At 41.9% G+C, this 26,759-nt stretch overlaps 1 protein-coding gene across 1 annotated transcript; it reads left to right on the forward strand.

Annotated features, from left to right (window-relative positions):
• Positions 1-1,763: 1,763 nt before the first annotated feature.
• Positions 1,764-24,859, forward strand: arl6ip5a (ADP-ribosylation factor-like 6 interacting protein 5a). The gene is made up of 3 exons (XM_084316552.1): positions 1,764-1,993; positions 22,297-22,514; positions 23,327-24,859. Exons 1-3 carry the CDS (start codon positions 1,809-1,811, stop codon positions 23,497-23,499), a joined length of 576 nt encoding a protein of 191 aa, XP_084172678.1. The 5' UTR covers positions 1,764-1,808; the 3' UTR covers positions 23,500-24,859.
• The last annotated feature ends 1,900 nt before the right edge of the window (positions 24,860-26,759 follow it).

Raw genomic sequence — 26,759 nt, forward strand, 5'->3', positions numbered from 1 at the left:
GTTAGGCATGGTTAAGGTTAAGGTTAGGCATTGTTTCGGAGTTGGTTAAGGTTAGAAAGGTTAAGTTTAGGCGCTGTTAAGGAGCTGGTTAAGGTTAGCGTTTGTCTTAGAGAATGGCAATAGACAGCCCATTTCCGCACTGCCGCTCTCTCGCGCTGCCGAGGTCACATGGTCACATTCTTGCACTCCTCCGCTGTTAAAAAGCAACACGCAACCCGTCCACGCCTGGCTCTGCGGCTCTGCAGATACCCCCTACTCGCTTCTGAAGCAATTGATTGATTGATTGAAAAGTTTATTAACAGATTGCAGAATGGGTACAGTACAGTACAGCTCAATACATACAATTGTTAAGGGGATGCAGACCAGAGAAAGACTTTCGTCTTGTTTACATCAGGGTCCCCCATTTTCAATTCATCATAACATATCTGACATACAGATAGACAGTACTGCTACATCTATACATTTATGACATATCAGATTTGCAAATACAGTACTGTTTGTGATACAAAAGTGTCCAGAAAAAATTTGGCGTAGAAACTGTACATTGGAGGAGGTTGGGTGGGTGGGGTTGGGTTTGGTGAGGGCTGTACATTGGAGGTGGGGGGGGGGGGGGGGGGTTGGGTAGGGGACACACACACATTTTACACTGTACATTGGAATACTGACAAAGCCTTACTTGGTCATTTACTGTTCAACTAGGTTAGGACATTTGTAGGGGCCAGTTTCGAATTGCAGTCTCAAGTAGGTGTTTTTTGAGAGTGTTTTTGAAAGTGGGGCAACCCACATGGACCTGTCGCACTCGCCAACAAATATCACCAGCAACATTTCGATTAATCGTATCGTATCAACATAAACGTCACAAATACAATTTTAACTAACCTGCAGGAGAGAAACGAGCTATTTATACTATTAGAACTTCAAGCCACCGATCACTCCATGAAATCCATGTCAAGTTGTGTCAACTCAACTGCTGCCATCGAGCGTTGCAGTAAGTATTGTTCACGGATGTATAGATGTAGCAGTACTGTCTATCTGTATGTCATGTATGTCATATATGTTACGATGAATTGGAAATGGGGGACCCTGGTGGAAACAAGACGAAAGTCTTTCTCTGGTCTGCATCCCCTTAACAATTGTATGTATTGAGCTGTACTGCACTGTACCCATTCTGCAATCTGTTAATAAAGTTTTCATTCATTCATTCATTCATTCACGGCATGCGGTTGCTAACCAATCGCTTAATGTCTCGTCAGAAGAAGGCGGGGGTTTTATGTACTACTTATCGCGAGATTATCGAGGTTCACCTCCGATCCGTGATCCCAAGGAAACTATAAAAGAAGGAAGGGCTACTACGTCAGAATACAAGCGTCCCATGTTCTGCTTTGTGTCAGTTCTACTATTAAGAAATAATGGTTATTTTCATTATAAATGGGCTACTCTCCATCCAGTATTTTTAGAAAGCAAACGGCATATGCTGACTACTAGATCAGAACAAAAACCGCAACACATGAAAACGAGATATACCAAACAATATATATATATATCAAACGTTAGCTAATTAACAATTCAACAAATGGCTGATTCTGACATTCGAGGTAATTATGCCTTGGTAATCGAGGAGATAGATGGCTGATCCCATAGATATCTATCTGATCCCATTCGCTCAATGTCGGCCGACAGTGACGTAATGACCCTTTCCTTTTAAATGGTTTCCTTGGTCCCCGATCCTAAATGACAGACCTTATTGTGCCTCTAGAGTCTGGCTCTGTTGTCAGGTTCTTGTGCAGAACCTCAGAACCTCGGGGCAGATGGCGAACATTAAAGTAGAACTCGCACCACTCAGACTGTGGGACGACTTCTTCCCCGGGTCAGAAAGATTTGCCAAACCGGACGTGAAAGATTTGGCGAGATGGAACAACAGGGTTGTCAGCAACTTGCTATATTACCAAACCAACTATTTAGCCATGGCCATCGTTGTGTTCCTTGTAGTCGGGTAAGTAATCATGTTTAGCCTAGTTGTGTATGGCGCATGTGTAGTACAACAACAACAACAAAAACAACAACTCTGTCAGGATATATGGGTAACAGTACTGTATATTTGCATATCAGATATGTCACAAATGTAACAGTACTATATACCTGTATGTCATGTATGTCCCTATGCCATACATGTCATGATGTCATGTATGTTGTACATGTCATTAAATGTCACTATGAATTGAAATGGGGGACCCTGATGTAAACAAGACAAACGTCTTTCTCTGGTCTGCATCCCATTAACAATTGTATGTATTGAGCCGTACTGTATTGTACCCATTCTGCAATCTGTTAAATAAAGTTTTCATTCATTAATTCATTCAACAACAACAACAACACCACCACCACTACAGGTGACGTTAGTAGCATATAAGGTAGTAATTAAACCTACAGTCATTTACGTTTTAAGTAATGTCTTGATCCTGTTCATTGTTAAGCCTGTTCTGTTCCTTTACTGCCATATGCACGTCATTTATTGCAAATAGATGTGACGAGAGAGAGAATGAACATCTCAAAGAGTCATGTGTGCCTTGCTGGGCCACAGGTATGTATGCCTGGGGTTACATCAATGCTGTAAAATGAAGCCTAACGAAGGAATAGGGTATTTGCTATACATTTAACTATGTTGATTAAATATAGTCCTACAGCATATAGGCACACAGACCTTATAATAATATTGAAATCATATAATTAGGTTGAGTTTTTATTCTAATGACTGTGATGGCATAGTTAAAGAAAATGGTTTGTTCTTTATTTAAGTCTATGGGACGAACCCCCAGGTTTTAGCTTTAGGAAACATTGGCTACATTTTCAAAAAATAGGGATTGATTGATTGAAAACTTTATTAACAGATTGCAGAATGGGTACAATACAGTACGGCTCAATACACAATTGTTAAGAGGATGCAGACCAGAAAAATACTTTCGTCTTGTTTACATCAGGGTCCCCCATTTTTTATTCATCAGGACATTTATGACATACATACAAGACATACAGATATACAGAACTGTGTAGTAAAAAGAGATAATAAAAAATATATACATCCGAAGGGGAAGAAACTGTACATTGGTGTACAGACTCACTAGCTGTGTTGTTGAGTTGACACATATTGTTGTTATGGAGATGATGAACCCATAAGCCTTTTTTTTTATTGAACCAGCTGGTGCTATGATAATAGCCATCTGTAAAACAGCTATTCCTCCTATAGCCACGACTGTTTAGTATAGAACAAAATGCAATCAATAAGTCAATGGTCCAAGACTGAAACACTAACGTCACAGTAAACAAATCGCCTGCAAAAACATGTTGCTACAAGTTCAGCATATCTTTCTTGTTTCACAATATCTTCAGGATTTATTGTGTGTTGTGTCACACTCTTCTATGAGTCAAACACCAATGATACAGAGGGCTATAATAGTAACTACACTTTATTTTCAATGATGACATAGTGTAAGATGCAGTGCAATAGATGTGCAGGAGGTTATTTCTACTGTGTTGGCTATTGTTTTAGGTATTTTGTTCTTTTAAATTAGTATTTGGCAGTTCTGACAAACAAAAAAGGAAATCATGTTGGCTCATTTCTAATAAGAAGCTTCAGGGGACAATATTTTAGCAGAGGTCAGAGTTTTTGACAATAAGGTATACAATTATTTATCAACCATGTTAAACAATATGAACAATGCTTGCACGATATCAATGCAATGAGATACTTTTCAGTGCACGCTGATAATCTGTTATTGTTCAGGATAAACATCATCAACCAGTTTACATGAACTGGAATGAGCTCTCATCCATTATGAGAAACCCATTCGATCTGCACAGCAGCACGCTGCTTCCAAGACATGATAGAGCAACGCAATGTAGGCTATGTAATGCAATTATTACCTTGTAAGCCTAATAGTTAAGTTAGTGTAAAACCTTGTCATTCTCTGGAACCCTTTGGAGGGGCAAACATAATGTTGTGGGGGAGGGACACTTTTGACTCACTGCAGACATGCTCTAGCAGACATGCGAAGATGCCTCAAAACATCACAACACACGTTTTTCTCCCAAGTAATTTACTTGAGAAATACCAGTTTTTATTTGTATTATCTTTTTTTTACAATTACATTTTTACAGAGACGGTGTACATTAATAAACAATTGCTGTAAATGTGCCAACGTTAGCCAAAAGGCAACTGTTGTTTAAAAATAGCCATTAAAAACAGGAAGACACAACAGCATGCAGACAATTAAAAGCCAGAATTGTCTTACTGTGCCAAATAGTTGGCACAGTAAGGCACACGTGAAGCAGACATATAGGCCTACATGGTAAAAACATGAACAATTAGCTGACAGGACAGTTATGTACAAGACATTTAGCAGGCAAGACATAATTATAAACAACAAGACATAAGCATTAGCAGACAACACACAGTCAGCAGTAAAACAATTGGAATCCATCCAGTACAACTATACAGACAGAGGGATTAGTGTGAAGAGACATCAACCTGACACACAGACAAGCCAGACAGATGAGGACAGACAATGCAGGCATGCAGAGGCTAGGTATGATGATTGATGACACACCTGGTTGTTTAGTTTAGTGTCAGAATGTTCAGAACACCTCCACTGTGTCATATAGACCGGTCCAATATTTAGGCTACATCAATTTCGAATGAGCCTCATTCTGTCAAAACGTCTACATTTCCTATTGGTGTGTGAATGGAACAGGCGTCTGCTCTAGGTTTTTGTATGTGTGTGAGGGGGGAGGGGTGCCGGCCAATACCCACACTTTGTGAAAACCACATGATGTGTTACAGGAAATTACAGTGAGTTGAAATGTTGAATCAGTTCGCTTTATGAGCGGCTGAATTTAGCCTGCTTTGTTCAGGTTCCTCATTCATATCATTCACAAGTTCCATTTGAGCCAGTAAGTATCAAAGAGCAGATGGCCTCACATGCCTCTAGCTGTTACTTCCTCATCGTTCCTGTCCATGACTGTCCTTGTAAAGGAGACTGAAATCATAGAATGTCACCATACTTTGTGAGAATGAAAATCAGCAGCTGAATGAGGAGGTTTTGAACTTTGAAACGGCATGTCCCACACCAACAGAGAAGACGGGCCTACTTCACTTCACTTGGATTCCTCGTACCTTCTCCTTGTTGGTTTAGTTCTACCTTCATGCACATTCACCTTTCATTTTTTTCAGTATCGTCTTTGTGTTGGATGTACAAAATAGAAACATGTATTTTTATTAAACAGGTTTGAATTTCTTGCTTCAGAATCATCTGGTCCGAATTTTTTTTTATCGGAATTGACCAAGAAAATTGCAATCTGGAAATCTCTAATATAAGTTGTATACTGTAGTGTAAGTTAAAACATATTTACCATGTGTGACAAGATATAGCCCCCCACCCGCATTTGTAAACATAAACTTCTGGACCATGACCACTAAAGATGATCGCGTCTTGGTTTGGTGTCATTATCTGCAAAGCCTGTAAATGTCAAAGTCCACTTTTGACTGTTTTAAAAATGCTGACTGCTGCTCATCACACTGAGGGATTACCTGGGTGGACTGGCCAATGGCAAACCAGAGGCTTGTAACCAATAAAAAAACACTGAGCATGTAGGGCTGGGCGATATGACCAAAAACGTTATCGCGATAAAATTATAAAATTATTTTCATATAATTCGATATCGATAATTATCGTCGATATAATGTCTGTCAAGTTTAATTAACTTCTTATGCTGCTGCGAATGTCTCAAGTCGAGTTGATGTCGTCATCAGTCCGCGCACGTTAGCAGTTAGCCGACAAGCGGAGTATCTCATGACAATAATTATGACACTAAAATACTCTCTTCCGCCACAATATATTGAAACGAACTGTATACCCCACACTACTATAAACGTGGCCTCAGAATTCAAAACACACACATACTCTGCACGTAAATATATAAAACATCGCCGTGCAAGCTAATTAGCCTAGCAAGCCTGTAGTATCTAAGCGGTGTATTCCATGACAATGTGCTAAATATGACACTAAAATACTCTCTTCCGCCACAATATATTGAAACGACGTCCACTGTATACCCCCACTACTATAAACGTGGCCTCAGAATTCACGCCACACACATACTCGGCACGTAAATATATAAAACATCGCCGTGCAAGCTAATTAGCCTAGCAAGCCTTGTTGTTGAGTGAGTCCTACCTCCTTCCGGGTCTACTTCGCTCTCGGCCATCTCCTTCACTGATTGGTTGTTAGCTGTTGTGCGTAAGCACGTCATCACGTAACGTTGGTTGTTGTTAGTGAGTGTGCTGAGCCGAGGCTGAACGGAGCCAAGCTTGGAAAATCGATATATAGAAACTTTGCGACCACGTTTCATGTTTATTTCGAGGAAATAATTTATCGCGATAGTTATCGTTATCGTTTTATCGCCCAGCCCTATGAGCATGATACTATTAGTAGAAAAATATCCTAGCTTTGATGACTTAACATGGTTAAAAACATAGGCCTATCTGGCGTTTTGGTCCAACGGTCAGTTTATAAGATAAGATAAGATATTCCTTTATTGATCCCCTTGGGGAAATTCAGGCATCATAGCAGCATGGGGGGGAGGGGGGGGGGTACAGGTAGTAAAACAACACAGTATACAGGTAGTAAAAAACAACACAGGCAGTGTAAACAATTTGATCAATATGGTCAATATAATTTACTATCTGACTAGCTGAGGAATATTCACATTATTCACAGTGTCACATAAGGTGCAGTATGCATGAGGTAGTGTTATAATTTACTATCTACTGAGTAGGCCTATACATTATTCACAGTATCCACTGAAATATACATTATTCACAGTATCACAGTATCCACATAGGGTGCAGTAAGCCTAAGGTAGTGTAGGTTGTCCTCCTTGGGTTCCTATAAGTCCCAGGTCAATGTCTGGTAGCAGTCGCTGTCGCTGCCCCCTGTTGTGGAGCCTGGAGGCTGCTAGTCGCTGCCCACTGTTGTGGAGCCTGATGGCCGCTGGTATGAAGGACTGTCCGAGGCGGTTAGTTGAGTGTCGGGGGGGAATGAGTCTGTGGCTGAACTAGGGGTGGGACGATACATCGATCCAGATCGATACATCGATGTAATTATCAACAATCGAATCGGATCGATGCGATGTAATAAGATCGATTCATATCGATACTCTTATTTTGAAAATCCTGTGGCGAGTCTCATATCCGCCCAAGAACAACAGCAGTAGCTCCGTGTGTGTAGATGTTACAGCATAGCATTCTCCCTTTCTGTGTGTGTGTGTGTGCGCGAGTCTTTGGAAAGACCAGATGAGGTCAGAGGAGTTTGATGTTTAAATGTTATTTAAACATAAACAATATAATACATAATAAATGTAGGCCTATACATGATCATGCAACATCAACAAATTGTTGTAGGAACGGTTTGGGAGAGGGAGGTTGTGAGTTTTGAGTTCCAAAAAATGTAGCTTAAAGTTTAAAGCTCAATATATCAAAACGTGGCACTTTACAGTGAACAGGAGGTCTATTTGTATTAAAAACAATAGATTGATTTTCCTTTAAATGTCTGGAAGAGCTCAAAAATACAAATGTCAAATGATATTTTCATTACCTTTTTTTTGTTGATCTAAATGTTACTGATTGTGTTAAATGGGCATATGATATCATCTCATATCGATCGCAGGCACCTGAATCTAATCGTATCGTATTGTATCGTGAGAGACTTTGTGATATCGGCAAATATCGTATCGTTGTCCAAAGAATCGATATCGTATCGTATCATGATGAAACTGGTGATTCCCACCCCTAGGCTGAACGAGCTTCTCATCTTGACTAGCTCGTCGTAGAGGGGGTGGTAGGGGTTCTCCATGATGGCAGCCAGCTTCCTTATCATCCCCCTCTCTACCATCACCTCAAGTCTAGGTAGCTCGACTCCCACCACGGAGCTAGCCTTCCTCACCAGCTTGTTGAGCTTGTTGGTGTCCCTTGAGTTGATGTAGCCTCCCCAGCATGCCACAGCATAGAAGAGGATGCTGGCCACAACAGACTGGTAAAAAGACTGCAGCAGTTTGTTGCACACATTGAAGGACCTGAGTCTCCTCAGGAAGAACAGCCTGCTCTGTCCCTTCCTGTAGAGGGCCTCTGTGTTGTCCGACCAGTCCAGTTTATTGTTCAGGTGTACCCCAAGGAATATGGGTCTTTATGGAAAAGGTAACTAAACCAACAAAATGTAGAAGGCCAGGAAGTCAAGACTTAAGTGTCCAGTGTCTTCACTGCCCAATCATAGTGTCTGGTGGTGTTGGATGTGCTGTTTTGTACTTCAAAACCTCTTTATACAGATTTTGATTCTCTAAAAAATTGTCAGATTCTATGATTTCAGTCTTCGTTCATGGGACTGGAATGGTCAAGAACAAGTATGTTTCCTTTTAACCCTTATGTGGTGTTCAGGTCTGTGGGACCCATTTTCAATGTTTACTAAAAGAGAAATACAATCAATGAATACTTTTTTTTTACCTGAGACTCTTTGGACCTCATTCACCAACATTATCTTAAGATTTCTCTTACGACAACCTCCTTGGAAGGTCGTAAGAGAAAGCCGAGGACAATTACCCCCGGATTCACCAATGCGTGGAGAGGTTGTCTTAAGCCTTGTCCAGACTAAAACGATTTTGATCTTTTTCGTTTTCGTTTCGTCATTCATTTTCTAAAAAAAGGTTTCCGTAAAAATGAAAACGTCTCAAGATAATAAGTGCGTGCCACAAATGTACAAAATAAATGTATTTCCTGTTTTAGACGTCGCTCTTTTATTTTTAAAACCCCCGGCCGGAAGTGTTGTTGTGCCGTCCGGTTTTGTGCTTTTGAGCTGACCTAGTTTTCCAGAGACACACACTGCGGCGCAACGTACGTTCGGGAGTAGAGAGAGGGAGAGAGATAGAGAGAGATAGAGAGACCGCAGCTCAAACTACCTGTGTTGTATTAAAGTAATTTATTGATGTTTAACTTGTACCTGTGTCCAGTCCTCTCGACTAGCAAACGTTGTCTGTATTTAACGTTACCTCAGGATACCACTGTCTATTGTTATTTAGTTGGTTAGCTATTTAGCTAATGTTGATAGCATAGCATAGCTTGCTGGCTACAGCTCAACACCATGCCATGGGGATACTATAAATTATGGAGGCTTTTTAATCGTCAAGGTAAGAGAGGATTTGTCATGATCAACTGAAGGGGCTACTACTTGGGTTTTCAGAAAAAGTACATTTAGCTGTAAAAGCCTGATCAAGCTCAATAGCTTCTGTAACACTGTAAGGGAGATGTCAATCTGTTGTCGACGGTGGTTGGTGATGTTTGGCTGAGTTTGCACATGCGGGTTTAAGGGAGAGGTGGGCTATCGCATCATTGGTTCAGGAGAAGATGTGTATCGCTTGTAAAGATGGTGACAAAAGGGGAGCGTCTTCAGAATTGCGCACTCTGGAAGCCAGTCTCAGAAAGTAGCGTCTTCAGGCTGCCAGAACGCAGTTCCGTGTGGATGAAAGGTACATAATACGATCAAATACTTTGACTGATACGACGGTTTCGTCTGGACATGGCCTCAACTTGCCAAATGATCACAGCTGCGAACCCCAGGTGCATGTTCTTGTATACTTAATTTGCATACAGACACGCCCCTCCAGCAAGGGCAGTGTGCAAAACAAGGGTCTGCATTGATTAGATTCAAATGTATTGTCATCATACAGCACACAATAGCTATAGTGGAATAGACTGTATTAATATTCCATATTTATACCGCCACCTGCCGCAGCGTGCGCACACACACACACACACACATGTGCGTACTGTATAGTATATGTGCGTAATGAATGAACAGTAGGCTTATATTATTCTAATGACTTGTTTTATTACGAGATCGCAGATACTGCGCTGCGTATAGTAGTCATACTGTAGTTCTACTGTAGTACAGTGACATCTTAAGGCCGCCACAGAGTCGGACGTGAGTGGACCAGACTCCACAGAGGCGTCGTGTACCGGTGTCACACAAAAGGCTGCTCGGCGTGTTGGTTGACATCGACCTGCATTAAATGTAGTAAACTGGCATGAGAAATGTAGGAAATTGGTAAGCGGTGGTACGCTTGACTGAAACATCAAACGATTGCGGACATGCTCACAGTACGCCCGACTCTGTGGTGACCTTAAGATGTCATGCTAAGATGTGTACTGTACGTACTGGCAGCACATACAGTATCTACTATATCCTAATGAAAGAAGTCATTAGAATAATATAAGCCTACTGTTCATTCATTACACACGTAGGCTATACAGTGTGCGTGTGCTGAACAGGTGGCCAGGATTTGATTTGATTTTATTAAGGATCCCCATTAGCTGGTGCGATAGCAACCTGGGGTCCACACACAAAAAAACATACAAAAACAATCACTATTGTAAAAAAAAAATATTAAAAGTCACTACACACAATGCATAATGAAACTACTGTAACAATTAAGATAGCTAAAATTACATTCGTGTAAAACAAAAACAAAAAATTACTTTACAGTGTTAAAAACAATTTAAGATTCTTTTAAAAAGTGAATACTGTAAATGCAGCAGAGGTTCCGAGGCAGGCCATTCCAAAGAGTTAATGCTCTAAAAATAAAAGATCTCCCCAAAGAGCTGGTTCTAGGACCTGGCCATTCAAGCTGCCCACTACTGGAACCTCTAGTGTAATGCTTGTGCACAGTATTACTAAAAACAACCTGATTATGTATAAAAACAGGAGTTTTACTGCTCATGACCAACTTGAACAGCACAAGTATATTAAAAGACAATCTATTTTCAACGTTAAGCCAACAAGGAGCGCGCAACAAGACGGTATAAATATGGAATATTAAGTCTATTCCACTATAGCTATATCCACGTGATTAGCTTTAGTTCTTATTTATTCATCCACTGTAATTTGCAGTGTTGGTGTAGTCTTTTTATTCATTTTTGGACATCATGATGCCTCTTGAGGCATGACTGTAAATGTAAAAAAAAAATGTATCATACAAATATTGTCATTTATTATTATTAGGATTATTTAATTCCAAGGATGTCTGTAGAGTTGACAATTACATGGACGCAATCACCATGATTCCTCCCAAATAAAGCCTTTAAGAACACTGCGCACACCAGTCTGTCCGACTTACGACTGGTCTTCAGTGCTCCTAAATCCTGCTCTTAGTTAAGACCGAATCCAGGAGAAGGGAATCCTAAAATCGGCCAGAAAATCAGCGCCAGGGGTCCCTGTCTACCTTCTATCGCTGTAAGTCAATGGGGAGACTGCAAAACTTGCGAGTGCTTAAAATATATGAAATATTATAGCTGTAACTGAGGGGTTACAAAACCCTGACTGTATTAAAGATTGTGATAGATTAAACCACTGCTAGGTATGTACTTTAATTACTGGCCAGACAGTACATCGAATATAGATGGTGAACACTCACAAGGACACGGCATTGACAAAGAAATAGTATTTGAGGGTATTTTATTATTATGCAACATTAGGTTACAGAATGAGAATTAGGGTCGCGCTTGTATGGCGAAGAATATGAATAAAGTCAGTCAGCAGCATGAGTCACTAGGAATAGCAGGAATCCTACGATGGGTCTGAGTTGACGCCACCTGTCGTATAATAGCAACTATATAAGGCAACGCTGGTACCGCCTGGAGACAATGGGTTCCCTCCGGGGTGTAAGGCCTGGAGGGTAGAGGAATGTTCGGATACTCAGTCTGATTCAATGAAGAATAAAGAGACTCCACGTACAGGAGTCGGTCCTTGTAAATCCAACGATCAGCAGCAAAGCAATAATTGTAATCCAAATGCTCGATAGCACTGATGACAGCTAGCCAGCCTCTGTCCATGAGGCCAGCCCGAGTTGTAATCCTCACGAGGTTGAATCCCAAACGATAGTGGAAATCAACGAGGCTCTTCTCCGGGTAACACGTTCCAAATCAATATAATCCAACCAGTAATGGTTCTGCAATCGCCGACGCTGGTTCTCCTGTGCACATGTCCAACGGTTCTCCGACTAGGCCTCCTCGGGTGCGGGCGACGTATTTAGGCCACACACCCTGGCTAAGGTACACTAGCTAAAACACGACGAACCGCTGGGTAATGCTACACACGAACGAACTGTGGTTGCACGATATACAATAAATGAACGACTATTTACTTCACATTAGATTAGGTCGAACTTGACGTTACTGCATTAAACTCTGACACTTTACTATTCTATTCGCACATGTTCTCAACGCACAAGTGCTCAATTTACACGATGAACTACGTTGGCTTGTTTAGATGGACAAGCAGGTGATCTACTGCTGTGCGCACCTTGCGCTGTATATATACTTAAGTGATTATCTAGTCCCAAACCGCAGTCCTTGTCTGGGATCAATACGCTGTCTCCGGGCATGTTCTGACATGCCTGAACTTGTCTTTGAACCTGACGTTGGGGGCTTGCGAGGTGGCGCCTAGGGCGCTGTCCAATAAGGAGAGCGAATATTACTCTGGTTTGAACGCAGGTAAAGGGATATTCCGTGTATATATAAATAATATACAAAGTATATCAAACAATAAAGGTAGATTCTCAGTTTTAATCTGGCCCTTCACAACAATAGCTATGGATCTAATAACACAGATTGTTTTTTTATCCGTACATTCCCGTTTTATACCGTTTTGAATATGAGTATAGTTTGGGTGATTCTTAGTAATCCCAGGAAAAGACGCGATAATAGCCCTTGCCTTTAGTGAAATCCAGTTATCACGTTGTCATTTTTCGCCTGATTATTGAATCTTCCTGAAATCAACGCTAGATTATCTATCGTTATTATCCTTCCTCATGCACCCATGAAATGGGCCCTGGAGCGCGGCGCTCCCCCCCCTCCTGCCACCAGCGGTAAACAGCACATACACATACTGTACACACAGACAGCTTCGATCACAGGAGAAAAAAATATCAGATCAACGCAAGATTGGATATATAGTGTCCTTACCTTGTCTCTAATGTAATGCAAAAAAAATAATCTAATGATCTGATTGCCATTCCAAATACTGGTCGTGTAGGTCCGTCCCACATTGTCCGGCATTGCATATGAAGGAGGTGATGTAGATCGTAGATGTATCGTTGTAAACGCTCGTCCTGGCTGCCGGAGTATTTAAACCCTGCCCGCACGGCTCAGCTCGGCCCAGAAAACAAACTACATTGTTTCAAATGGAGTGCAATACCGGCTGGAAGGCGTAGGCGGCGGTATTTGCCCTTTGCAAGCTCAGACCCATACCCAATGATAACATCAGGCTGGATGGATGAAAAATTTATGGATGTAGCTAATAAAAGAAATAATGATTAAAACCCGCCATGCGCTGAGCGCCATACCCGAGAATTCTCAGGTTTTGATCCTTTGATATTTTCCCTTTGATCCCCATTCCATACACTCAGCCGGAGCTCCATAGGTCTCCCTGGCTCATCTGCCTATGTTGGAATTGCAATGACTATCGAATCTCACCAGGTGGCAGTATCGCCTACCTTTTGAACTGGGTACTGGGGATATCACTTGTCTTGTGATCCACTCCAGCTGTTTCCGCCTAGGAGTGGATCAAAACATAGCAATCGGTGGAAGATTTGGTGCCTCAGAGTAGGGGTGGACGGTATAAACGGTATACGGTATAAACTGTATGAATTTGTTTGCTCTACGGTATGGATTTTGACTATACCTTGTAACCGGTAGACCAGCTCTAAAATAGCAATGACGTCATGTAACCACAGCGCGACTATTTCACTCATATTTGCCCCTAAAAATAGATCGAATTAGTCATAGATAATAGATATGTGCGAACTGGAAAAAGTTAGCACAGAGGCTTCGCGCAGTGGGCGTGTCAACACTTATGTCAAACCTTATAATAATAATAATAATTCATTTAATTTATATAGCGCTTCTCAATAACCCGAAGTCGCTGACAATAGTCAGGAGCAAGAGTACAAACAAAGAAACAAAAGCAAAGAAACAAAAACAAAGAAACAACAAAGAAACAAAAACAAAAGGAACATGAGACCATGGGGGGAACAGGGAAGACAGCATGATAGCACAAAAAAGACTGGAGACAGACATCAATCAGGTTGGAGGGGGGGGGGGTTATGGGTGGGGGGGGTTGAAGGCAAGGGAGAACAGGTGGGTTTTGAGGCGAGCTTTGAAGGTGGAGAGTGTAGGGGAGTCTCTGATGGACTGGGGGAGGGAATGTAATGTTAACTCTCGATGTACTAGTAGCCTCAGCAAGCTAACGTTAGCTGGCTCCAGCAGCTTGTCGATGTACTAGTAGCCTCAGCAAGCTAACGTTAGCTGGCTCCAGCAGCATGTCGATGTACTAGTAGCCTCAGCAAGCTAACGTTAGCTGGCTCCAGCAGCTTGTCGATGTACTAGTAGCCTCAGCAAGCTAACGTTAGCTGGCTCCAGCAGCTTGTCGATGTACTAGTAGCCTCAGCAAGCTAACGTTAGCTGGCTCCAGCAGCTTGTCAATGTACTAGTAGCCTCAGCAAGCTAACGTTAGCTGGCTCCAGCAGCTTGTCGATGTACTAGTAGCCTCAGCAAGCTAACGTTAGCTGGCTCCAGCAGCTTGTCAATGTACTAGTACAGGGGTGGCCAACCAGTCAGAGACTAAGGCCCTTGTTACACACAGTGTTTTTGTGCTCGTTTTTATATACGTTTTTGAATATGTTTGCTGTCCCTATTACATAGAAATGCCGTTTTTGCCGGAAACGTTGTGGCCCTACTGAAAACGCTAAATTCAGGCCTGTACACTGCGATGATATGATCGCAAATTGCCCCCTAATTTGGTCCGTGCGAGTTTAAAATAATATCTGGGGGCAAGCTTGCGAGTGGTAATTTCAACCCTTCATTCGCATTTCACTCCTAAATTAATCCATACAAATTGTAGTAAAACATTAGCCTACAACCAGGGCTGTACAGTGCAATATAATGTTGCGGTTGTAATTTCATTAGACAGACCAGCGCGGACCTTTAATAACATGCAATTTAATTGACACGAGCAATGAGCTAACGGTAGCTTCTAACCAAGGTTACCATTAGGATTATGCTAAGCTAACTAGCGATCTCTGCTAACCCTGGAAAACGGTCAAAGCGGACTCCACAAGACCAGTTCCATTCGTGAGGAAAGGGGGTGGGTTATATTATATATATACAACGCTTGACAACAGAAGTTTAAACATAACTTCATATTTATTGGTTATTCATTTCTGTATATCATTGAATTGCCATCTCTGTGTGTCTCCATCTCTTCCTGTTTACATTCGAGAGTGACGTCATCACCTACGGCAGCTTAGACTATCAAAACGCGAAGGGTCTCTCTCTCTCTCTCTCTCTCTCTCTCTCTCTCTCTCTCTCTCTACATTCAATAATTTAAAGTAGCCAAATGTTACACACAGTATAAATACTAACTGGATAGTTGATGATATAAACATTTAATTTCATTATCTGAAATATTCTAAAATCATTAAGTCTGTGTGATTATTATTTTCTCACAGTAGTGTGTGTGTTACTGTATATATATATATGTGTGTGTGTGTGTGTGTTTGGCTAAAGTGGATAGAAAACACAGTACTGTGTAAAAGGCACCCAAGAGTTTTTATATAAATTGTCTTAGATGTAAATAATTATTTTTATTAGTGTGTCAGTAGACTACTCTTAGTACATTTTCATTAAATTATTTTTTAAAGCATCTTCATGGTTTAATAATGTAAACATATGTTGCAGGGACTTATTATAATCATCATATTGGCGTGACTGTATGCATCAAAGGGTTAAATCAAGCATTTTTAAGTGCTTTAGAGGAAATGTCAAAATATTGCGATATCATTTAGAGGCCATATCGCCCAGCCCTACTATAATGGTAAAATAGTTATTTAAAAATGTGCCCCTAAAAAATATTGTTTGCCCCTAAATTTCTCATTTAGGGGCAAGTGTGCCCCTAGTGAAAAAGCTTAGCGTACAGCCCTGAAATTGTGTTTCCGTTTTGGAATAGCGCTAAAAACTCGCCGACAACATGTCGTGTAATCTGCGCGGAGCCGTTGTTGCTCAACGCCCATGCGCAGTAGATACCATCTGCGTGCCCTTCCGGTGACAACAGAGCCCAAATAGCTGCAGCTACCATGTGTTGTCAAGTTATTGTTATAAGGACCCCAGTCCAAGCTACAACAGTCTGCATTCCCTTAACAATTGTTTGTATTGAGCCGTATTGTATTGTACCCATTATGCAATATGTTAAATAAAGTTTACATCCATTCATTCTGCTAGCATTACCGATTGCATGAGCACTGCCGCTGGCTAACGTGAGCTAGCGTTAGCTATCAGACCCTGTTAGCTCAAGCTCCTCCTTCAATCTTAACAAGCATTAAACAAAATGGCCCAGTCATCTATTCACCTTTGTTTAATACACACGGCATTGTCTCTAATGTTATCTAGCTACTGATAGCTCCCGATATCATCAGTTTGGTGCTGGCTGGTTAACGTGAGCTAGCGTTAGCTTCTAGCCACAATGCTATATACTATATACATAAAAAGACACATGGAACAGTACAGTACAGAAAACACCACCTAGAACAAATACATGACAGAAACAGTACAGTACGAAAAACTATAGATGACAGTTCAATGTAACCTAGACCAGAGGAAACATAAACAGCAGGGGGTGAATTTAGGAGGAGTTGGAGTTAAGCAGTTGTATGGCCTTGGGGAAGAAACTGTTGTTGAACCTAACCGTGCGACTGCCCAGTGACCTGAACCTCCTACCAGATAGCTATTAAAGAAAAATATACAGTGGAGGTTAAAATAAGAATAATGACTTTGCCTGGGGGCGGCTAAGTGGCGCAGTGGGCAAGGCGCTCGCCACTAATGCAGGATATGCTGGGTTCGAGCCCAGCTCTCGGCGTTGCTTCCGGCGTGGCTGGTCGTTCATACTAATACAATTGGCAGTATTAGGGGGTGGGAAAGCCGGTGGGTGGGGATCGGACGTTGTGGACAGCCGGCGACTCCTACAGGTCGGTTGGTGCGCCTGTACAGCAGAATCAGGAAGCAACAGGGGCAGCGTGGGCCTCCCACGCGTTACTCCTCGCCGCTGAGAGATCGCGCTGTGCAGGTGAAAAGATGCGATGACTGCCTCCTTGTATACCGGAGGGGACACGTGATGCAAGGCTTCGTCCACATTGCAGCCGACCAGTGGGAGGCATGGTCTAACAACGTTTGAGACAGGGGAGGGTAGAATTGGATAATACAAAATTGGGATGTGAGAAAAAAGAAAATGGGGAGAAAAAGTAGATAGAAAAAAAAATAATATGACTTTGCCTGAAAAGAAAAGTTCAGCCAGGAGATGTTTCTTATATGACGCACCCCGCAGGATTGACTTTACCATAAATCATAAGCTGATATACGCTACATTCTCTTTGAACATTTACATTTAGTCATTTAGCTGACGCTTTTATCCAAAGCGACTTACAAGTTCTGTACGACAAGTCATCAGGAAGGGTACAACTCTATCAGCTGAGTAACAATGTTCATCAAAGTGTTGCGTGCTACAGTGTAGTAGGGATGCACAGAAATTTCGGCCACCGAAGGTTTTCGGCCGAAAATGGCCAAAAATGCCCTTTTCGGCTTTAGGCCGAAAGAGTTTTTTCACCGAAAATATATCACAGAAACATAAACAACCTGTAACCTAACGCGTGTTGTTGTGATGATGTCATCAAAACGCGGCTTCAGTCATTACATGCTTAACGTGAGCTCTTCAGTCCTGCGTTCTGCAGCCTGTGAAAACTCCTCTTGGGACTCGGGGGAGTCGCGCTGTTTCTATGTAAACCCTGCGCGTAATGCTTTATATCCTTATTTACTATATGCCCGTCGCGGTTAATCACTGAGTGATCTAATATGCATATTCTTCAGAGGGGGGGGGGGGGGGGGGGGGTTGTGTTTCTCACATTGACGCTGTCTGTCGTTGATAATATAATCTGAAGAGCATTATTATTATTATCATTCTCGAGCATACACGTCGCACATCTACTGTGCCAAAGTCAAGAGAGCACATTCATCTGGGGACTAGAAAGGTGCGCTCAGTAGAGCACAGATGTCCACGTCTTCTCTCTCTCTATCTATCTACCTCTCTCTCTATCTCTCTTTCTTTCTCTCTCTCTCTTTCTCTCTCTCTCTCTCTCTGATTGATTGATTGATTGAAAACTTTATTAACAGATTGCAGAATGGGTCCAATACAGTACAGCTCAATACACACAATTATTAAGGGGATGCAGACCAGAGAAAGACTTTCGTCTTGTTTACATCAGGGTCCCCCATTTTTTTTTTTTTTTTTAACTTCATTTTTTAGCGTTTATCGCTTTTCTGGTCAAGCATAACCGACAGAAACAGGTTGAATGGGATGTAGAGTAGGGGAAGACACTCTGAGAAAATACGGCGGGTCCGGGAATCGAACTCGTGTACCCCAGATCCGTGACGAGCACGGTTGTCCCCGACGCCGAAATGGCGCAGAGATACGCGGTGAGCTACGGGAGCTCCCCAGGGTCCCCCATTTTCAATTCATCAGGACATATATGACATACATGACACACAGATAGACAGTACTGCTACATCTATACATTTATGACATACCAGATTTGCAAATACAGTACTGTTTGTGATACAAAAATACCCATAATAGTGATTATTTATTATTTAAGTTAAGTTTTGCCATAATCATATATTTTTCCATAATCAGGTAGCTGAACAACATTGGTAAAAAAAAATCTATTCTATGAATCATTTTCGGCCTTTCGGCATTTGGTTTTCGGCCAACTGTTTTCTATTTTCGGTATCGGTTTCGGCCAAGAATTTCCCATTCGGTGCATCCCTACAGTGTAGGATAGTTTATTAGGACAAGTGCATGACAGTAAGGTTAGTTAGGGTTAGATTCTTTTCTTTTACACGTTACAGGACAAAAGTAATAGATTTAATCACTTTTATTCTTTTAAACTTTGTCTGATCAACCTTCAGCATACATAGACAATGAACAGGCATGTAGATCCAGTAGCAGAAACGCATTCACAATTTCACATCATTAGGCTATGTCAGAAAACACGTGTGCACAAATCCTGCATTAGGCCTACTTTAGCGGACAAAACCCAAACCAAACAAACCTTATTTCTCACACGTTGATCTACCTCTGATACTCATTGGAGCCCGTATGAGCGTGGAAACTTGATTTCCGTTTAGCTAGTAATGCTATAAGCATGGACGAGCGCATACTAAAAGAAGGCTCCGATGTGTCGGAGGTAGATAAGCGTGAGAAATAAATGGAGATGGGCTTGGCTCTACGAAACGGGGTATGATTTACAAAATCATGGTGCAAAAAAATAAGAGCCAGGTGTGTGTTTTTGCAACGTATGCCACAGGAAATTACAGTATGGCAGTAATGGGAAAAGGGTGCTAGCTCGCCATCAATCAGAAGCTAGCCACAAGACTTGCATTTGTGCTCTCCAGCACACAGCCTCCCTGCCTGGCGCGACAACCACAACAGTAAGGTCTATAGTCACAGTCAGGACAGTAGGCGCTACAACACAGTGGTCTATAGTCACAGTCAGGACAGTAGGCTCTACAACACAGTGGTCTATAGTCACAGTCAGGACAGTAGGCTCTACAACACAGTGGTTCCCAAAGTGGGTCGCGAGCAGCCGTGGGGGGGTCGTGAGATGATTTCCAGAATGTATTGATTTCATAAAAAAGAAAAAAAAATGTCATGCAGTCAGGCCACTGAACTTAGAAGCAGGCCAGGCCAGTGTTTCTAGTTGTAGCGGCATGATATTTAGATAACCTAGGTGGGGAACAACCAGATCCCTGCAACAGAGTGAGTTTAACGCAGTCTAAACTCACACAAGTTGGAGAAATATATCTCTCTCTCTCACACACAAAGAAAAAACTAAAAATCCATCAAAACCAGTGTTGTTGCTAATCATTGACACATGCTAGACTGTAATAATCCCCCCCAGAAAAATCTACTTTGCATTTGATATATTGCAAATATTTCACTTTTTGTGTTTTTTTTACAACATTTGTGATACCTTCACACACACTGGCATTTAAATGGTACGGATTCAAATGCAGGAAATTAAGTCTTTGTAACAAAAAAATCCTGGTGGGGGACCCCCCGCTTAAAAAGTGGCCTGACTGGGGCTATATTTCCTGGCCTGAATGATTTCCCCAGTCCGGCCCTGGTTAAAAGCCTCCAATGCTTATTAGTGCGTGTGCGTTTAAACATTTGCATGTTTCAACCATACATTAATTTTTTTTTAAATAATAACACCATTATTTCGGGAGTCGTGGCCTGAAAACTTTGGGAACCCCTGGTCTATAGTCACAGTCAGGACAGTAGGCTACAACACAGTGGTCAAATGCATCTAACATGCTTTCCATCCTCGCCATTCCTTTATGCCCACGTGGCGTTAAATACCGAAATTAACGTTGCGTTAGCGTAAGCTAACTAAGCTAAGAGAACAGCAGAGGTCCACTAGGGACTGGGAAGGAGGGGGGGTTACTGCATTCTCGAGATAGCCCCACTAACAGGATCTGGCCGGTACTGCACCTTCTGACTCCCAATATGCCTTTTCCAGCCAAAATACAGCGCTGTGACAGTGAATAAGATATATTAATATCGGAAAAAAAAGAAAAACGAACCAAAAATAGATTGTTTTTCATTTAAATGTCTGGAAGAGATCAAAAATAAAAATGTCAAATGATTTTTCCATTGCCTTTTTTTGTTGTTATGTTACTGATTGTGTTAAATGGGCATATAATATCATCTCATATCGATCGCAGGCACCTGAATCGAATCATATCATATCGTATCGTGGCAGACTTTGTGATATCGGAAAATATCGTATCGTTGTCCAAAGAATCGGTATCGTGATGAAACTGGTGATTCCCACCCATACAACACAGTGGTCTATAGTCCAAAGACTAGAGGAACCTCTGGATGCAGAAGACTTGTGGATTAAGTACAAGACACATACATTTGAAATCTATATTTTATGTTATGCATGCATAAAACCCAGAATTAGGAGTTTTCTGTATGTAAGCTGCACTTTTTTTTGTTGTAAAACTTTATTATTAAAGCACTGTTTCCCTTGTTTAGTTCCTTGTTCAAGTCATAAGCTTGTTCAGTTGTCACAATGTACTGTAAATAAAAACGTGCACTGAAAAGTTACAGTATGTAGATTTATTTATTTGTATGACAAAGTCAGAGTCAACCCTTGCAGTTTTATTTAATGAATTGAAAACGGCATTGATATGACGTAAAAGCAAACTGGCAATAGAAAAGATGTTCAAAATAATCTAGTTCCCTTAAAACGCTAACGCTATAAAAAAAGAACTAACTATGTAGAAATTAACTCGTTAGTCAGTGATGCACTATGAACAAACAATGCCTGTCAAATGAGCCATACTATTGTCTCCATAGCTATAATACAGAACACGATGGGTAAACATCGCTAAAATGGTCAATAACGCTGGCGCCATTGAGTAAAGATGGGAAAAGGGTGTGGCGCTCAATGAGTTAAGTGGAGCTAGGACAACATTTTGTCTGATCTTTTGTCTTTGTAAGTCCGTTGGTGAATGAGACTCTGACCCATTGACCTTGGCAAATATTTTGGTGTAGAACATATAAGAGAACACATTTTCATTGAGTACAGACTGTGCACCACTTACGTATATTACATACGTGTTCAGGTCCACTGGACCCAGAAGTTGTAGGTGAAAACAAGTAAAAATTTGACAAAAACCTGTCTGCCTCCACCTTGTTTCATTGATATTTTTCAAGATAAACACAATTTATTCCATTCATGTCTTGATTATAATGGATTCATCAGAACTTTGAACGCTGGGTGAGTAACATAAACGCAAACACCACACAAGGGTTAATACTGTAGCTAGCCTTTACTAGGCCTCCCACTCTGTGAATCTCATTGGCTCAAAAGGTAAATCCTGGAAGCTTCCATTATGCACAGACCCTACCCATAATCATCCGATAGCGGAGTGTCTTGTTGTTGTACAAACACCTTCTAGCCACTAGATGGTGCAAATGACTGCAGCAACACTACCGATCAATCAACTTATTCAATATTATTTATTTAGTATTTCAACCGCAATCACCCTGTGACAGCTTTTCTCATGTCGTCGCCCTACAGGTTAATGAACCCTCTCGGGATGTTCATGGGAATGGCGGTGGTGTCGACTGTCTTCGTGGGCTCCCTGTGGGCGGGAGAGAACAGGTCTGTGGTCAAGGACTTCAAGAAGCGGAACCCCACAGCGTTCGTCTTCGTCATCATGGTCGCCAGCTACATGCTGATGTCTCTGTTCGGGGGTGTCATGGTCTTCATGTCAGGAATCACTTTTCCTCTGGCTTGTAAGTTGTAGAGATAAAAAAAAATTATAAAAAAAAGTTGAACTCCACATTCACAATCAGCATCAGTTTAATAGTCTATTAAGACTAGACTCTAGACTAGACAAGACTATATTTGTTTAAAAACTTTAAACAAGTGGCGAGGACAGCGGAAACCCGTCCAATTTTCCACTGTCGATTTAAAAAGACACTTCAATCAATATCTGAAATGAAAAAATAAAAACTACCGTTGTACTGTATTTTACTATGATGCACTATGCTACAAAGGAACCACAGATCAACACTCCTACTCTGGGCAGCCTGGTGGCTTTAGTGGTTAGTTCTGCTGCCTCACAGCAAGAAGGTACTGGTTTCTAACTATGTCAGGAGGCTTTCTGTGTTGGGTTTCCTCCAGGCACTCAAGTCCACCTGGTTTCCTCCCACACCATAAAACTAATAAAATAAATAAAGACATGCATGCTAGGTAACTCCTGCCATTGCCCTTGACGAGGGGCCTGGCGTTAGAACTAGAGTCGGTCCCCAGGCTCTAAACTGTGGCCGCCCACTGCTCCTAAAATGAGGACAAGTTAATCGCAGAGGATACATTCCTGGTATGTACAGTTAAGTGTATTTGGCAAATAAAGGCTCTCCTTCCCTCCTTCCTTTGTGAACACGGGCCCTGATCCAACTGGAACAGATACATAAAAGGATAGTGTTCTTCTAGTTCCACTTTAACAAGGCTCCACAGGGACACTGGATGTTTTCCTCCTCACACTGCCTGAGATGTAACGAGCCAAGTAGAAAAGCTGCCTCACCCCCGTTTGTCTGTGTTCCAGTGATCTCTGCACACGCCTCCCTTCGCCTGCGCAACATGAAGAATAAACTGGAGAACAAGATCGAGGGAGCCGGGCTGAAGAGGTCGCCGATGGGCATCTTGCTGGAAGCCCTGGGGCAGCAGGAAGAGAACCTGCAGAAGATCCACAGCTTTCTGGAAGCCAAACTGAACTGAGTGACGGGGGAACTCTTAAGGCCTGGTTTCTTAAACTATGGGTCGGGACCCAGAATGGGGGTTTGCAGGCTTTGTTCTGGTGGGTCCCCCACATGACAACAGTAGTTATGATTGTGATGTGTTTCAATGAGCCTGGGTTTCCCATATTGACAACAGTATGTTTGTGATATGTTTCAATGTCCCACCTGACGAGGGAAAAAAAGTCCTTTGGGTCCCAGACTTTGAAAAGTTTAAGAAACCATGCAATAATGGAAAGATTTGCACACATGCACCATTGCACCTATACAAACATGCATACTGTTACCGTTAGACCAGTCTTTTGACTTATATCTTCGAATTTCTTTGTTAGGTGGAATAGACATCACTTGAATGATGGGCAGCATCTGTAGATCATCTCTGTACCTTTGACCGTGTACAACCTCTGAAGTATCATATGAAGTAGTGTGTTTGCATGTGTGTCTCTGGAGAGGAGCGTGGGGCAAGTCTGTAGAACCGGTCCATGGCTGGTTTGTGTTGCTTTACCTCAGGACATCTGTCACTCCACCCCACGACCTGTCTGGGCACTTCTCTCTCAAGTAGCGACGATGACATCTCTCGTCGTCTCACAACATTGCTATGCAGCGTTTCAAAAAAGGATCCTATGCAATGTAGCTGAAAGAAACCGTGACTCCTAGTACTATGAATGTTTGGTATTTGTACTTTGTGTGACATTCTTTTCGTATAGGACTAAATTGTGACAACACAAACCTGGTGACTCGGAACGGATTCAGCTCACTGAGTTTAAAAATCTAATTAATATGAACCATTGCTGTGTGAATGACTGAACAATTAAGTTCCAATTATGGTATGTTTTTTTTATGTATTCACTCTGGAATGTATGTATTCACAGTCAAGACAGTGTAATGAGAAAACAATGCTTGTAAAGCGGGATAAGTCTGTGCTTAGTGGACTAATTTAAAGAGTCCTGCTATTGTTTACTGAAATGATTTGTCCATCAGAACTCAGAAGGTGATGATATTGGTGATTAATCCATAGTTGAATCGGCCTCAGAAGCAGCTGTTACAGGCTTGCCGATATACACTTGAACTGAAGTTGTGAAACCAATGTGAACCGTTTAGTTTGAGTCTGTTAATTTAAATAATTTAAAGTGCATACATGACTTGACACACAATGTTGCCAAGATAGTTTATTTAACGGCTATGAAGTTTCTGCCTTTTGCATAATATACGTCTCTCCTTCATAACGGTTTGCTTAACCACAAAATCGGTTGATATCGGTATCGGAAATTAAGAGTTGGACAATATCGGTATCGGTAAAAAAGCCAATATCGAACATCCCTACTGGAGAGACCAACCTTTTTATATGCAAATAAAATGAACAAAACAAAAAAAGAACTAAACCTTTACTTTGTCTTATGTACGAATCAAGATTAATGGCGTGAATCTGGTCAAACGGACACTGCAAATGTTTGAATGAAGACTTCAAAGCAGCAAGAGGTCGTAACCTTCTAACCTCATCTATCAGTGTTCTCGCTGCACCTGCAAGCGCTTCATCTCGACAGCCCCCCCCCCCCGGTGATGGATAGTCTTAACTTCACTCTCCTCTCCACTCGTCCCAATGCTAATCAATGGGCTGCAGTAGATTATAGTGTAGAGAGCTCAGTGATGGAGTGCATTCATCTGCAGTCTCTCACCCCCAGACCTCTCCGTCAGTTGCTGCGTCAGCGCCTTTGGCCTTTCTTTATATTGGATTGTGTTTGAAATTTACTTTGAAATAATGCGATTGGCGTCTGGAGCACTATTACATAATCCTCTTGTTATTATGAGGAATGGCACGCGGTCGAGAGTAAAAAGACATGAACTGCAGGAACTGAAGGGGGGTCTTCTATAGATCGAACAGGATATAGTGGTGGGGAGTGTAAACACACCTAAACTCAGTTTATATACCCACCTTGTTATCTGTTGGACTGCAGTTAAATTGTTAAGCGGATATGAATCATCTTTGCTTTAAATTCCTAGTATATAGACTAGCTTGTTAAATGAATAAAGTTCAATTAAAATTGGGATTTTTGAGGAAATTAAAGGAACACGCCAACATTATGGGAAATGCGCTTACTGTCGTCTCCAGTCATCTCCAAGAAGATGGATACCAGTTTCCTCTCTAAGTTCAGTAGAAAGCTATCCGGCTATAAGCTAGCCTAGCTAAGCACAAATTAATGAAAGCGGATCAGCTATCTGTTGGCTAAAAACACTTCTCTCTGAGTTTTAAGATAGGCCAACTGATCAAGTCAAGTCTGTATCCACTTCCATACATTTGTGCTAAGCTAGGCTAGCTTGCAGCCGGATAGCTTTCTACTGAAATGCACAGAGAAGATGTATCTTCTTGTCTGACTCTGGAGAAGACAGTAAGCACATTTCCCATAATGCTGTTCCTTTAAACAGTGTTTATTTTCTGGGGGGGGGGGGGGGGGGGTACATGCAGTACATTGTGTATAATAGTACGGCAAGGGCCCCTGAGTTGTGGAGTGCAGACTTGGAACTGGAGGAGCAGGCTCCCCCCCCCCCCCCCCCCCCTGCGTGCTGCAGATGTGTGACTTGTTCCCTATTTTATCATAACTCTCCATCATCCATATTGTGCAACCTGCTGGAGGAACACATACACACAAGTGCCAGCGACAATAAACTCAAATAAAAGTCCAAGTCTGTGAGAGACACACAGAGGAGGCTCTTGTCCTCCCCTCTCTCAAGGAGCCAACGCATCTGTCTTGAGAGACTACCCCCCCACCCAGGCATCTGTTGGATGGATTGTCACAAACACGTCTGCTGCGTGCGGCAGCGCTGCTCACTCGACAGGCGTGTCGGCGTATCTTTGTCCTATTCTCCTGAACAGACATGTAATTCTGGCGAGGGATGAAAAAACACATTGTAGAAAAACAGCATTTATCTTGTTTGGGTGTTTTTGAACGAATCGACAGCAGCAGGCCTCACATGGTCACAACACAGCTACTGTAGCCTATGACCGTGTCATTTCAGAACAAGCAGAATCGCACACCAAATCTTTTACTGTACTCAGGAGAAAGTGGAGGTCAGTGGATCTGATAGACACGTGTACACTAGTTATACACAAGCCGTTTAGCGAGTGCACCGTGCTCTCAGCGTGTGCGCTTTGGCTTATGAATCTCAACATCTGTCTCTCATTTTCATTGTTTCGATGAAGCCGCTGGCATGAAGCGGGGAGTAATCTAGCGGAGCGCAACATGG

This window comes from Notolepis coatsorum (genome assembly GCF_963971535.1).
Source record: "Notolepis coatsorum genome assembly, chromosome: 6".
Lineage (NCBI taxonomy): Eukaryota > Metazoa > Chordata > Actinopteri > Aulopiformes > Paralepididae > Notolepis > Notolepis coatsorum.